The sequence below is a fragment of the Fukomys damarensis genome, unplaced genomic scaffold, assembly GCF_012274545.1.
Source record: "Fukomys damarensis isolate Sample0158 unplaced genomic scaffold, DMR_v1.0_HiC HiC_scaffold_36, whole genome shotgun sequence".
In the NCBI taxonomy this organism is placed as follows: Eukaryota; Metazoa; Chordata; class Mammalia; order Rodentia; family Bathyergidae; genus Fukomys; species Fukomys damarensis.
This window is the reverse complement of record NW_022900948.1, coordinates 43,855,112-43,870,641: the sequence shown is the minus strand read 5'-3', so window position 1 is coordinate 43,870,641 and position 15,530 is coordinate 43,855,112. Positions and strand designations below refer to the sequence as shown.

The 15,530-nt window shown below is 49.1% G+C and overlaps 1 protein-coding gene across 3 annotated transcripts in view; it reads right to left on the bottom strand.

Annotated features, from left to right (window-relative positions):
• The window catches only part of Set (SET nuclear proto-oncogene), an 11,413-nt gene extending 6,921 nt beyond the window's left edge, over positions 1–4,492 (bottom strand). The window contains exon 1 of one of the 3 annotated variants that reach the window (XM_010627324.3): positions 4,213–4,492. In XM_010627324.3, the coding sequence (XP_010625626.1) occupies positions 4,213–4,321 (109 nt within the window). In that variant the 5' untranslated portion in view covers positions 4,322–4,492. The remainder of the gene's footprint in view (positions 1–4,212) is intronic. The other 2 variants (XM_010627325.2, XM_019207906.2) reach the window with 2 other exon arrangements.
• Positions 4,493–15,530: the final 11,038 nt, after the last annotated feature.

The window sequence follows — 15,530 nt, the reverse complement described above, 5'->3', positions numbered from 1 at the left end:
CGCACGTGGCGTTAGCTTCGGAGCCCGGGGAATTGGCGACCACGAGGACAGTTTCGGAGGCCGAGCCCGGAACCGCCGGGTAGGGCCAGGGCATCTGCTCAGATTATGCTTTCCAGGAAATGGAGACCCGCCAGGCCCCTCTCCTCCAGGGCCCCGCGCTCCGACCAGAGGCCTCCATCTCCCCCGGGGCGTTTGTAACCAGAACTTGGGGCTGGATTATTAGCCTGCCGGTGCTCAGGTTTTCCTACGGGCGCTGAAAGCTGGAGCAGCGCCTTCACTGCTCAAGGCAGAGCTCCGTCGGTGATCCATACGTGTTCAGTGGTCCACAGTTCATGGTTAGAGAACAGAGGTCTTCTTAGAGCTCTCCAAGCCCAGAAATTCATCTAATCCTGCCCTCTCATCCTGATTCTCAGTTGCGTGCAACCCCGTTCTTATCTGTGCCAACTGGACAGGCTCTTTTAGAGAATTATTAGCACCATCGGTAAATGTTTGACAGTCAGCTCTGGGGGAAAAAAGCGAAAATAAACCTGACGTGTAGCATTTGTGACTTTCATTGATGGAAACACTTTCGCCGGGCTAGTTGTGACGTCACCCACCTGAGTGGCCAATTCCACGACCAGCTCTGCACAGCCTCTGCCCTGCCACACTACTGATCGATCACACACCGGGCTGCAGGGGCTACAGGCTGTGATAACCGCACACAATGCCTCACTTAATCCTCGTAAAATAGCAGGTGAGCTTTGATGTTTCTCATCTCACTTCTACCCCCAAACAACTTTTCAACAAGTAGCTGAACCAAGATTCTAAAGGAGTTAAGCAGATTTACAAAGTGGTTGCCCAAAAGTATGTATTTGTTTTTGAGATAGGGTCTCACTGTATAGTTCAGGCTGACCTTGAACTCACTACATAGCCCAGGCTGGCCTCAACCTAGCGATCCTCCTGCCTCAGCCTCCCAAGAGCCACCACACCCAACTTCAATTTTTATATGTATTATTTACTTTGCAGTGCTAGGGATTGAACCCAGGTGCTCCTGGCATGCTCAGCAAGCTCTCTACCGCTGAGCCACACTGCCCCCCCTTTTTTTTATTTTTATAAAAACGTGACTCAAAACAGTAAGCTATATGTTTAGCAGGGCTTGGTGATGCATGCCTGTAACCCAGGCAGCACTCAAGAGGCTGAGGCGGGAGGATGGCTGTTAGTTCAAGGACAGCCTAGGCTACATAGCAGGACCTTGTCTCAAAAAACCAGAACAGAAATATATATATGGCATACATAGCCAGGTGTGGTGGTGCATGCCTGTAATCCCAGCACTCTGAGAGGCTGAGGCAGGAGGATCGCTCTGAGTTCAAGACTAGCCTGGACTACACGGTGAGTTCCAGGTCAATCTCAAGTATGTAGTGAGAACTTGTCTCAAAAAACAATAAAAACCCCAAACATATACAGCATACATTTGACATGCGACCCGGTACACACATAAAACAATCACCTAAGGGAGCTGTGACTCTTAATTTTCTTAAAAAAAAAAAAAATATGTAAGTAACTGCCCACCAGATCACTTCATAGGCCACTACTGGGCTGAGAGTCTAAAAATCACTGCTGCTCTGTCCATCCACAAAGCCCAGCTCACAGCGTGGTACCAGAAGCTTGGTCCACCTGCTTCCCGAGCATTCACAGGGAGCCAGGACCCGGATACTTGGGGTTGGGGGCGGCTCATGACCCCCCCCAGCTCCTCTTCCTGACCCTCCCCACACAGCACTTCCTTCCCAGCAATGCACTGGAAGTGGAAGAGAAAAAGAAAGCAGAAGGGCAGGAGTTTCAGTTAACAGGGGAGGGGCTCCACCCCAGTCCCGCCCAGCAGCTCCTCTCCTGGGCTTCTAACTCAGTCCCTCTCCCACTTCCTGTCTTCCTTGAAGAGAAAACCCCACATCCAGCAAACCAGGTTCTGAGATGCAGGCTAGACCATCCGAGCTCTGGCAGCCTTGAATGCTGCCCCCACGCCTCTGTGAGCCTTTTTGTGATCTGTAAAATGGGACCCACCCTCTGCTGCCATCCTAATGATGGAGAACTCAGTGAGGAACTCCAAGAGCTTGTGGCTGCACCCTGTGTCCCTTCTGCTCTGGTTATTTCTCCCAGGAAGCCAATCAGATGGAGTCAGGAGGGTGCTTTCCGTGGCTCTGGTGAAAAGGAATTCACTGACTAATCCAAAGGACTCAGAATCTGCCCGTCGCTGTCCTAGTGCTTTTACTTGGGGGTCAAACCTCAGCGAGTGTGAGAAATAAGAACCACTGACCCATTTTACGAGAGGAAAAAGGAGCACGTGGGTCCCACATCCTGGTGGTGCCCTGGCAGCCACCAGTGCACAGGAGGCACCTCTGCTTCCCATGTGGAAAAGCAAAGGATCAGAATCCCAGGGAGGACTCCTAGCCGGTGCTCCTTCCTTGGTTGCTGGCTGCCCTGAGTTGTACCTAGCCCAGTCCAACCTGAGGAGGTCAAGCCGAATCCTCACCGTCAGGGGACCTGCCAGGACAGCCAGGTAGGTGTCTCCATCCAAACTGAACCACCTGGTGTCACAGGGAGCAGGGCCAGACAGGAAAGTGCCATCAAGGGCCAGGACAGGGCAACTCTGCTGCCAGGGAGGAGGGGGCTCCTCTGTGAAGGGGCGGAATCTCAGAAGACAAGACAAGGTCTGCAAAAGTGCCTTTTGCAAGCTCAGCATGCTAGAGCATGCCTAAAATCTTAGCACTCAGGAGGCTGAGGCAGGAAGATCACCATGAGTTTGAAACCATGCTGGGCCAGCCTGAACAACATAGTGAGACCCTGTCTGAAAAAACAAAGACTTTACACCCAGATGTAGTGAGGTACACTTTCTACTTCTCTGAAAGCTGAGGTAGTAGGATCATAAGTTTGAGGCCAGGTTGGGCAACTTAGATAGAGACCTTGTCTAAAATTAAAAATTAAGAGTGCTGGCCTGGGCGTGGTGGTGCATGCCTGTAATCCCAGCACTCAGGAGGCTGAGTGAGGCAGGAGGATTGCTGTGAGAGACCAGCCTGGGCTACACAGTGAGTTCCAGGTCAGTCTCAACTACATAGTGAGACCCTGTCTCAAAAAAATAAATAAATAAATAAAGAGTGCTAAGGATGTAGCTCAGTGTGAAGTCTCTGGGTTCAATTCCCAGTTGGACAAAAAATAAAAATAAAATCAAACAATAGACTAAAAAGGGATGGGCATGGTGCTTTACGCCTGTAATCCCAGCATTCAAGAGGCTGAGGCAGTAGGATCACTGAGAATTTGTGGCCAACCTGGGTTACATAGACTCCCTCAAAAAAGGGGTGGGTGGGGATTTAACTCAATGGAACCCGTGCCTGCCTTACAAGCGCAAGGTCCTGAGTTCGATCCCTAGTACCGGAGGGCGGGGGAAGACTAAAAAGAGCTGGGAATGTAGCTCAAAGTGAAGGCCCTGATTCAATACCTAGCACTGAAAGACATCTCCCCCACTCTCCGCCCCTAGCAGGAGGGAGCCCCCTGGTGGAGGAAGGGGAGATCCTGGAGCTGTCGGAGCCGGAGCCCGCCGAGGCGCGCGGGGAGAGGGTGGACAGAGCCGGAAGTCTCCGTCTACCTGGACGCCGACGGGGAGGCCGGGAGAATTGAAGCCTGCAGTCGGTCACGTGACCGGCCCTGCTCAGGCTGGAGGAAGAGGCCTGGAGCAGAGAGGAGGAGGTGGTTGTGGTTCAGGCCGGAGTCGTGGGCCCGCGGCAGCGGCACCAAGAAACGGGGAGGTGGGCGGGTGGGAGACCCAGACCCTCCAGAGGCTCGGGAAGCCGGCAGGGCGTAGAGGGGTGACGGGGAGGCCTCAGACTGCACGGTGGTACTACTGGCCAAGACTGAGAGCCCCAAAGATGGCCGTGGTGGCGCACGCCCGTAATCCCAGCGCTGGGGAGGCTGAGCCAGGAGGAGCGCCTTGAGTTCGAGACCAGTCTGGGCTACATAGTGAGACCCTGTCTCAAAAAGCAAAACAAAAGAAACGAGGGAGCTGGGGTGACCCCGACTTTCTAGGTCATTCTTCCCACCGTCCCAGTCCACCCAGCACAGCGCAGCGTCCAAACCACTCGGGCGTTTGGGTCACGTCTCCAGACAGATCGGAGGAAAAAGAAATCACAAAGTCGATCCTTTCGAATCCTTACAGCCCCAGGAACATGTAGAGCAAGTACTCACCTCCCTTGGGCAGGGCGGGCGAGGCGGACGCTGCCTCGGACTTGGGGGCCGGAGACTGTCGGGGCTTCTTGGTCGGAGCAGTGAGCGGAGACTGGCGCTTGGGGGCCATGACACGAGGGAAGTCCCAGCCCCAGCCCCAGCCCAGGGTCCTCTCCGGCCACGGGAAGCGGCTCCGGAACAGAGGCCGGCCCAGGTGCCGGGGGTTTAAATCGGCTCGGCAGCCGCCCTGCCTGGAGGGGCCATTTGCACATTTGCACCACAGAGGCGGGACACACCCTGCGCCCGGGCCCCGTGGGAGGGCGCACCTTGGCGACGCGGGAGCCTCTCTGAGCGTTTGAACCCGCGTCCTGTCCTCAGTTCCTGTCCCTTTGACCTCCCTGGCCTATCCCGCCCCACGAGAGCTCACTGTTTCGTTTTTGTGTTTTCTGTCGTTGTTCCTTTGGTCTCCGGAGTAGCTGTGCCCTTACCTCCCCTCAGCCGGAACCTTCTCCAGCCGTCCTCACCACGCCGACCTCATCCCAATCTCCACTCATTCTCGACCTGTTACACAAAGCGGTCGAAGTAACTGGTGTGGTGAGCACACGCCTCATAGCACTTGGGAGGCTGAGGCGGGAGGATCACTGCCAGTTGGAGGCCGGCCGGAATACTAGTGAGACACTCAAACAAAACAAAAAGATAGATATTGTGAGTTTAAAGAACTTTTGGGGGACCCTGCGGAGGACTGAACCCCAGAGCCTCACACCCGTTCAGCCACTGAGCATCAGCTCTAGATGCGCATGGTCTGGGCGTCCCAAGCCCGGTGATCCCCACAGCCTATCAGGCAGTGACATTGAGTAAAAGGCTGGGTGTTGTTCAGCGCGGGGTTGTGGCTCAGCGCTTGTGAGTCCCCAGTTCAGTTCCCAGGCCTGGGCGGCTCAGGGATGTACAGGCTCCTGCCGCAGGAGCAACCCTGGAAGCTTTTCTTGGTTTGTTTCTGGCTTCACTGGGGATTGAACCAGGACATTTGAGCGCATGGAGCTGTTTTTCTTTTTCTTTCTTTCTTTATTTTTTTTTGGTACCTGGGATCGAACTTGGGTCCTTGAGCTGGCGAGGCGAGCAGTAGAACCACTGAGCTAAATCCCTGGCCCTGTTTTTCATGTTTTTTAATTTTTAATTTTGAGGGCCAGGGTTTTAGCTCAGTGGCTCAAGATAAGAAATGGCCCGATTCAGAAACAACACAAATGTCTGTTGGCAATAGAATGAATGCATTGTGTACAAAGAAATGTTATAAAGCAACCAAAATAAATGAACAATGGCCAGGGATTTAGCTCAGTGGTTCCAGTCACTGCCTCAAAAGCACAAGGACCCGAGTTTGATCCCTAGTACCAAAAAAAAAAAAAAAAAAAAAGATTTAGCTAGGTGTGGTGGCACACACCTGTAATCCCAGCACTCAGGAGGCTGAGGCAGGAGGATCGCTGTGAGTTCAAGACCAGCCTGGGCTACATAATAAATTCCAGGTCAGTCTCAACTACATAGTGAGACCCTGTCTCAAAAAAAAAAAAAAAAAAAAAAAAAGGAAAAAAAAAAAAAAAAAAAAAAAAAAAAAAAAAAGGAAAGAAAAAACAAAAACAAAAAATGAAATGAACTATGGCTTATACAGATCTATGAATGAGGGCCACAAATGTAACGTCACTGGAAGGCATGAGACACAAAATAGTAAAGGTTGATTTCATTTGTGTGAAGTGTGCACATAGCACACCTGTAATCCCAGCACTTGGGAGGCTGAGGCAGGAGGATCACTATGAGTTCCAGGCCAGTCTGAATTACACAGCGAGACCCTATCTCAGAAAACAAAAGTACAGGGCTGGGAATTTAGCTCAGTTGTTCCTCTGCCTGCCTTATAAGTGCAAGGACCAGAGTTCAATCCCCGGTACCAAAAACAAAAAACAAAACAAAAAAACACAAAGAGATAAGGCTCAGGCAAGTAGAAGGGGAAATGAGATCAAAATAATCAAGATAGAATTTTTATTTTGAGATGGGGAAGTCTCATTTGTATTGACCAGTCTGACCTCGAACTCCGGGATCAAGCAACCCAGCCTCCTTAGTAGCTGAGACAGTAGGCATGGGGCCACCATACCCAGCTGAGATTCAGATTTTCGTGTGAAATCCCTGGATTTTTGAAAGTTGGTAATGGGCCAAGCATGGTGGCACACACCTGGGATCCCAGCACTTTGGGAGGCTGAGACAGGAGGATTTGAGCCCAGTCTAGGGAATTTAGCAACTTATCAAGACTCTGTCTCAAAGTTAAAAAGTTTAAAAAGGACTAAGGATGTAGCTCAGTGGAAAGGCTTTGAGTTCAATACCTACTACTACAGAAAAAAAAGGTTGACAACTAATTAAACTTTTTTTCTTTTCTTGGTATGGGGATCAAACTCTGGACCTTGCGTTTGTGAAGCAGGCAGCAGAACCATTGAGCTAAATTCCCAGCCCACGTTTTTTCTTTTTAGAGACAAGATCTCGCTATGTAGCCCAGGCTAACCTTGAATTTGCTGTGATCTCCCTGCCTCAGCCTGCCAAGTGGTTTTTTTGTTTGTTTATTTGTTTGTTTGGTACCGGGGATCGAACTCAAGTCCTTGTATTTGCGAGGCAGGCACCGGAACCACTGAGCTAAATCCCCGGCCTGGTTTGGATTTTTGAGACAGGGTCTTCCTGTGTAGTTCTGGCTGGCCTTGGATTCACTATGAAGCTCATGCTGGTCTGGAACTCATGGGACCCTCCTGCCTTAGCCTCCTCAGTCCTTGGTGTTACAGGTGAGCACAACCATGCCCAGCTTGACACACTTTTAAATGAATCTTGTTTACTGACCAGAAGATGCTGACAGCCACTTTCAGCCTAACAGCCAGAGTTTATTGCCTCAGAAATACTACAGGGATTTTCCTTTCTTATTTCCTTGTTCATAATGCCTTTAACAAAATTAACCTTTGGCAAAAGTCAGTGTCTTTATTTTATTTTATTTTTTAATTTTTTGAGACAGGGTCTCACTATGTAGTTGAAACTGCCGTGGAACTTACTCTGTAGCCCAGGCTGGTCTCCAACTCCCAGCTATCCTCCTGCCTCAGCATCCTGAGTGATGGGATTACAGGTGTGTGCTGGCACCACACCGAGTAAAAGTCGGTGTCTTTTTTAAATTAATTAATTAATTTATTTATTTATTTATTTTTGAGACAATGTCTCACTATGTAGTTGATTTGTTTTGTTTTAGTTTTTTTTTGGTACCGGGGATTGAACTCGGGTCCTTGCACTTGCAAGGCAGGCCACTGAACCGCTGAGCTAAATCCCCAGCCCTCACTATGTAGTTGAGACTGACCTGGAACTCACTGTGTAGCCTAGGCTGGTCTTCAACTCACAGTGATCCTCCTGCCTCAGCTTCCCGAGTGCTGAGGTTACAGGCGTGCGCCACCACGCCCAGCTAGAAGTCAGTGTCTTTGATGCTGATGAAAAGTTGAGCTCTGGTGCAAGAAAGGTTGGCAGACACTGCCCTGCTGTGTTCCCTCCATTCTGTGTGTTGTGGGGGGATGGGGTTCTGGAGATCGAAGCTGGGCTTTGACCCTGAGCCACAACTGTAGCCCTTCTTAAACTTTTATTTAAGACAAGTCCTCACTAAGTCGATAAATTGTCTAGGCTGGGCTCCAACTTGCAATCCTCCTGCCTCAGCCTTCAGGAGTGCATCCATCAGACCGTTCCGCTGAGGGTGAGGAAGTGCACATCTGTGCCTCAGAAATTCCCTTCTGGAGCTGAGTCTGCAGATTCCTGCACAGCTGTGCTGCTTGGCCTCTGACCTGGGAATTCCTGGAACTCAGTGGAGACTGGAAATCCCTGCCACTCCTCCAGGCGCGGAGCAGCAGAGGCTGTGGACCACTCGGCCTGGAAGAACAGAATAGCACCTGCCCATCTCCCAGCTGCGAGGACCACAAATTCCAGCCCAGTGTGGGCAACAGTGAGACCCTGTCTAAAAAAAATGGGGCTGGGGCTGTAGCTTGTTGCAAAGGGCCCGAGTTCATTCCCCAGCATTGTGAATAAGTAAATGACTAGACGGCAGGCAAGGCACAGTGGTCCACACCTGTCATCCCAGCACTCAGGAGGCTGAGGCAGGAGGATAACCATGAATTTGAGGCCAGCCTGGGCCACATAGTGAGTTCAAGGCCAGCCTGAACTGCATCGTGAGACCTGTCCCCCCAAAAAACAAAACAAAAATGTAAATTACAGGCTGGGGATTTAGCTCAGTGGTGCCACCACCTGCCTCACAAGTGCAAGGTGCTGAGTTCCTTCCCTGGTACCAAAAAAAAAAAAAGAGAGAGAACTAGAGCTATGATTAAATGAAAAAAATAAATAAATCCTCATGGTAATATGTTGCCATTTGTGCCAAAGAGAGGAAAAGATAACATGGTAGTAGATTTATTCTTTGTTTTGTTTTGTTTTTTAAGACAAAGTCTTGCTATGTAGTTCTGACTGAACTTGAACTCACTCTGTACCCTAGGCTGGCCTCGAACTCTGTGGAGATCTTTCTGTCTCAGCCTCCCAAATGCTGGGATCACAGGTGTGTGCCACCACGCCTGACCATGAGTTTGCCTTTTCTTTTCATTGACTGATTTAGAGACAGTCTCACTATGTAGCCCAGGCTGGACTTGAACTCACTATGTAGCCTAGGCTGGCCTCGAATTCATGTCTGTCCTCCTGCCTCAGCCTCCCAAGTGCTGGGAGTACAGGTGATGCTGGGTTTGCCTTTAACCCAGCCCTGGAAGGACTCCCAAAATGCAATCATGTGACCAGCCCTGGGGCAGGGCATGCGCAGTGAGAGGGGCAAGGAATGATGTAGAAGGGAGAAATTTTACCCTCTCTTTTGGTACTGGGGAGTGAACCCAGGGCCTTTGCACTGAATTACATCCCCACCCCTACCCCCTTTTGAGTCAGGGTCTCACTATGTAGCCCTGGATGGCCTTAACGTGTGGGTACCTTCCGCCTGGGTCTCCAGGGGGTGCCATTGCACCTGGCCTCAGTTGTTTTAACTTTTTAAAAATTTGGGAAAGGGTCTTGCCAAATCACTAAATTGCCAGATCTGGACTCAAATTTGGAATCTGTCTGCCTCATCCTCCCAGAATGCTGAGTTTACGGGCTTATTTTTAATTATTTTATTTTATTTATTTTGCACTACTGAGGATTGCACCCAGGGCCTTTGCACTGAGCTACCTCTATTTACAACTCTTTTTTGGTTTGTTTGTTTTTAAGGTAGGATCTTGCTAAATCACTAAATAGCTAATGTTGGCTCAAATTTGCCATTCTCCTGCCTCAGCCTCCTAAATGCTGGGAATATATATTGTTAAATGCTGGGATTATAGCATGGGCTGTTGGGGCTGGCTAGAAAATTTACCCTGTTGTATATTGTGAATTTTGAAACTTTTACATTAGAAACAAATAGGCTGAGCTGGGCGTAGTGGCACTTGCCTGTAATCCCAGCCGTGTGGGAGGCTGAGACAAGAAGATTGCACATTCAAGCCCAGCCTGGACACTTTAGGGTGAGCCTGCCTCAAAATAGATATTTTCTAAAAGGGCTGTGGATATATCTCACAAATGCAGTGCTTGGCTGGTTTGTGGGAGGCCAGGGGTTGATCCTCAGCAAATCAAAAACAGCAGCAAAACAAACAAAACCACATTTAAATTTTCGTTGATTAGCTGGGGCATGGTGGTCCACGCCTATAATCCCAGTACTCAGGAGGCTGAGGCAGGAGGATCGCTGTGAGTTGGAGACCAGCCTGGGCTACACAGTGAGTTCCAGGTCAATCTCAACTACATAGTGAAACCCTGTCTCAAAAAAAAAACCCAAAAAACAAAAAAAAAAACAAAAAATAAATAAATTTTTGTTGATTAGTCCATGTTTGGAGTACTAAGAGTTATATTACCTGGGGGGAGCACGTGCCTAACACATTTTAATTCTTTTTTCATCCCCTTTCCCTTTCCTACCCCCTCCCAACTCTTGGTCCCCTTTGTATTGTAAAAAATTCTATTTTCATCTTTTTTCCTCCTTGAATTCTTTTTTTTTTTTTTTTATTCCTTTTATCTCCCTTGCCTACCTCTTCCCTCCAACTCTTGTTCTCCCATACGTTTTGGAAAAGCTATCAACCACTCAGGAGGCTGAGGCAGGAAGATTACCAAGAGTTCAAGGCTGGTCAGAACTACATGGCAAGACCTGTGTCTCAAAAAGACAACAAATAAAAAAAAAAAGAGGAAAAAAAAAAGATTTCTTTACTTCCTATTTATCTATTCTTTATATTTCTCTCCCCCCCCCTCTCTATCTATCTATCTATATATATATAGCTGTTGAGATTTCTTTTTGAGGTTTCTTTTGTTTTTTTGTTCCAGGGATCAAACTCAGGACCTTGTGCTTGCGAGGCAGGTGGCCGAACCACTGAGCTAAATCCCTGGCCCTTGAGTTTCTTTTTTTGTTCGTTTGTTTGGTGGGATTTGTTTTGTTTTTTGTTTTTGCTTTTGCAACAGGGACTCACTATGCAGCCCAAGCTGGTCTCAGAAGCTGGGATTACAGGTGGGTACCACGCTGCCCGGTTTTTTCAGCTTCTTCTGTAAGACAAACCATGCAGTATTTAAACTTATTTCATTATGCTCTTCAGTTGCATCCATTTCCCTACAAATGACTCGTTTATCCTTCTTTAGAGCAGAGTAGCACCAACACCACCTTTTCTTTATCCACTCCTCTGCTGATGGACACACAGGCTGCTTCCAAGACTTAGCTGTTCAACATCGTGCAGCTTGAAACGTAAGTGTGCACGGATCACTGTAACCTGACGCCTGTAAGTCAGGAAGATGCCCAGCAGGGACATAGCTGGGTCACATGAAATTCCTAGTTTCACAAATTACATCTGTCTGAGCTCCGGTGCCCAACATCAGTCACTTAGTATAGCACCCACCCGGCCGGGACGACTTCAGCTTGGACGTTCAGGAACCCACCTTTCTTTTCCTCTCCAGGTTGGAAAAGTTGGGCTTCCAGGAGTCCCACGATGTTGCTAGGCAACCGCGGAATTGGCCCCTCCAGCCGGAAGAGGCTGCAGAAGTCTGGGGTTGCGGCGAACAGACCTCCCAGCGCCCCACCTGCTCGGGGGCAGCTCCGGCAACTCTAGCAGCCTAGATGTTCTGGGACCCAGGAGTTTCCGGCACATAGGATGCTTTAGTCCCGCGAGGCTTGGTGGCTGGAGGCGCCTCGGTTACCGTTCCCTGAGCGCTAGCTGTTTGGGAGACAAACAGAGCTTCCTTTTTTTGGTTTTGAGTGTTTCTCGTTTTATCGAGGTACTGCAGATTGAGTTCAAGGATCGTGGCAAGTCCTTTACCCCACAGTTACATCTCTAGACTTATTTTGAATTTTATTGTAGAGCCGAGGTGATGCTTTATTAAAATTTAGACAGGCCCTGTATTGTGGCGTACGCCTGTAATCCCAGCACATGGAAGGCTGAGGCAGGAGGATCAGGAGTTCAAGGCCAGCCTAGACTACATAGCAAGGCTCTCAAAAAGCAATAAAATGGGTAGGGTTTAGGTCAGTGGCACCACGCTCGTCTCCTCGCAAGCGCAAGGTCCTGAGTTCGCTCCCCAGTACTGCAAAAAACGAAAAACAATTTTTAGGCAATTCCAAAACAGTTTTTATTTTTATATTTTTGAATAAATTTTATTTTATTCCATTCCCCCTTACACTCCTCCCCTTCCTGTATACAAAAGCTTTGCTTCCGTTTTTCCTTCTATTTCCCCCTTTTCCCCGTGTCCCTTCCTTTCCCCCTGCCTCCTCTTTTGTCCCCTTTCCCATTTGAACATTTTTTCCCATTTCCCGGTTTCTATTATACATTTTAGTCCTGATTTCCTCCTTCAGTTTCTCACATCAGAGAAACAGTGCGGTATTGAAATATGTGTGCCCGGACCAGGGATTTAGCTCAGCGGTTCCACCACCTGCCTCACAAGTGCAAGGGCCCAAGTTTGATCCCTGGTACCAAAGATAAATAAATAAACGAATAAATAAATAAAAAAGAAGTATGTGTGCCTGATTTACTTCGCCTAAAATTATGGTCTCTGGGGATTTGGCTCCACTGCCTGCCTTGCAACACAAGGGCCCAAGTTTGATCCCCAGCACACACACAAAGAAAAGAGTATGGTCTCATGGTCCATCCATTTAGCTCTAAATATCTGAAGCTCATCCTTCTTTATGGCAGAGTAGTACTCCATTGTATAAAAACTCTGCATCTTTATCCACCAAATGTCAGTTGATGGGCATTTGGGCTGTTTCCAGGATTTAGCTTTTACAAACTGTGCTGCTATAAACATGGGTGTGCATATCGCTGTGGTATGATGCTTTTAATTCTTTTTTTTTTTAGGTACCGGGAATTGAACTCGGGTCCTTATGCTTGCAAGGCAGGGGGGCAGAACCCCTGAGCCAAATCCCCAGCCCCTATGATTTTAATTCTTTTTGTTTGTTTGTTTTTTTGAGACAGGGTCTCACTATGTACTGAGACTGACCTGGAACTCACTGTGTAGCCCAGGCTGGTCTCGAACTCACAGTGATCCTCCTGCCTCAGCCTCCCGAGTGCTGGGATTACAGGTGTGCGCCACCACGCCCTGCTGATTTTAATTCTTTAGGGATTATACCAAGAAGGGGAATAGCTGGGTCAAATAGAACCTCTAGTTTTATTTTTTGAGGAATCTCCACCCTGATTTCCACAGGGGTTGCACCAGTCTGCACTCCCACAAGCAGCAGAGAAGGGTTCCTTTTTCCCCACAGCACCAACAGAATTTGTTATTGGTTGATTTCTTCATAGCAGCCATTCTTCCTGGGGTGAGGTGGAATCTCTGCATTTTTGCCATTTCTAATTCTTTTTTTTTTTTTTGTAATGGGGATGGAACTGAGGACCTGGCACTTGTGAGGCAGGTGGCGGCACTACCAAATCCCAAATCCCTTAGTTTTTTAAGACAGGGTCTCACTGTGTAGCCCAGGCTGGCCTCCATTTTGCAGCACCTGTCTTCCTGCGAATTCAGCTTCCTGAGTGCTGGGAATTTTAAAATTTTGAGACAAGTTCTCTCTAAGCCTTGCCCAGTCTGGCCTTGAACTTGTGATTCTCCTCCTTCAGCCTCCCAAACAGCAAGGATTTCAGGTGTGAGTTAGGTCCCCAATTTGACCTTATCTTTTCCAGCTCTGCACAGCATTGTTTTTTTGTTTTTTCGAACTCAGGTCCTTGTGCTTGCGAGGCAGGTGCCGGAACCACTGAGCTAAATTCCCGGCCCTCTGCGCAGCATTGAAGAAAGCACCCTTGTCTCTCTGTAAGGCTTTCCCTTGGCCACACAAAGGAAGGATCTGCCTAGTGCATTCTCTGGCTAGGAAACAGTAGCTGGAGAGAAACCCTGTGGGCTGTTGCACTGTCTTGCCTCGACCCCCCCATTCCTGTACTCCTGATGTTGAAACATCCATTTTATTCTTTTGATGACTCTAAGCCTGTTACAGAGTACAGACTTCAGATCACTCCCACAGCTTTTAGCTTCTTCTTCTTTTTTTTTTTTGTTGTTGTTTTTGTTTTGGGGACAGGGTCTCACTATGTTTCTCCGGCTGGCCTTGAACTCATGGTGATCTTGCTGCCTCAGCCTCCCAAGCACTGGGGTTACAGACAGGCACCACCATCCCCGATTTTGGGCTTCTTTTTTGAGGGTGACTTTTGGAATCCTTGATGATGTTTGCAAATTCTTCCAGGGTCAAGAAGACCTCAGAAGGAGTATTTTATCTAGTTTTTCCATGTAAGAAGACATTTCTATTGCATCGTGTTTCTTTTTTAGTGGGCAGGGATTGAACCCAGGGCCTTCACACTGAGTTGTGTTCCCAGACCTTTTACATTTGTGGCAAGGGGAGGCTTTTGGGGGGGGTGGGTTGAACTCAGGACTTTGTGCTTGCATAGAAGGCGGCGGGTGGCACCACTGAGCTAAACCCCCGGCCTTTACCTTTTTATTTTTACTTCGAGACAGGATTTTATGAAATTGTCCTGCTTGGGCTCAAATTTGAGATCCTTTTGCCTTAGTCTCTCAGAATGCTGGCATTACATGGGTGAATCACCAAGCCCAGTTCAGCACTTTTTGATTTTATGTGTTTGTTTGTCGGGACAGGGTCTCCCTAAGTAGCTCAGGCTGGCCTTCAGCTCACTAGGTAGCCCAGGCTCGCCTTGAACTCATGGTGATACTCCTGCCTCATCTTCCCCATTGCTGGGATCACAGGCATTCATTCACCAGAATGCCCCACTCCTTTATTCTTTTTGTTTTTGTTTTATTGAGACAGGGTCTTGCTTTGCAGTACGGGCTGGCCTTGAACTCACTATATAGCCCAGGCTGGTCTCGAACTCTGGGTAATGCTCCTGCCTCAGCCTCCAGAGTGTTAGGGTTGCAGGCGTGCGCTATGTGCAGGTTTTAATGTCTACTTAAGAAGCATTGGGTGGGGGATTTAGCTCAATGGTGCCGCCGCCTTCCTCACAGGCGCAAGGTCCCGAGTTCGATCTCTGGTACGCACCCCCCCCAAAAAAAGATAAGCACTTTTGGGATCTCATTCCTCACTTGGGATCTACAAATGAGCTCATCATTCTATTCAAACAGAAACTGAGGGTCAGAGGGCGGATCCTTGGATTCTCGGTGGCAGCCCACTCTATCGCGGGGCGGTGCACACTGCCGTTGGGTCTCTCTGCGCTCTTCGCCCAGCTTTCCGCGCCGCCGGGCTGCAGCCTCCCACTTCTCACCTTTGCTCCCGGCCACTCAGCGCCATCTTTGAACCTGGCACCTTGGCCTCACTTCCGCATTTCTATCGTCCTCTGCCAGCCCCGAAATAGGCTCACCTACTCTATACGTGTCCTCTCTGGGAATACAGTACTCCAGATCAGTCACTTTTGTTGTACTGCTGAAAGGACTATTTTCCCCCCGTGCCGGCCATGGGGGCGAAAAGACTCTATACGTGTCCTCTCTGGGAATACAGTACTCCAGATCAGTCACTTTTGTTGTACTGCTGAAAGGACTATTTTCCCCCCGTGCCGGCCATGGGGGCGAAAAGACAAAAAACAAACCCCCCCCCCCTTTGACCAGTTAAAAAATGGTGCTGCCGACTTCACCTCGCCTGTCTTCCGCTCCACAGCGCGGTAGCAGGCGTCGGGTCTCAGTGCGCCGGCGCGAGAGGGCCGGGCTGTAGTCAAGGCAACGCGCTCGCAACCTTTCTGTCTGGATCGGGCGGGAAGCGCGAGTGCAGGGGAGCTGGCGACAGGCGGGGC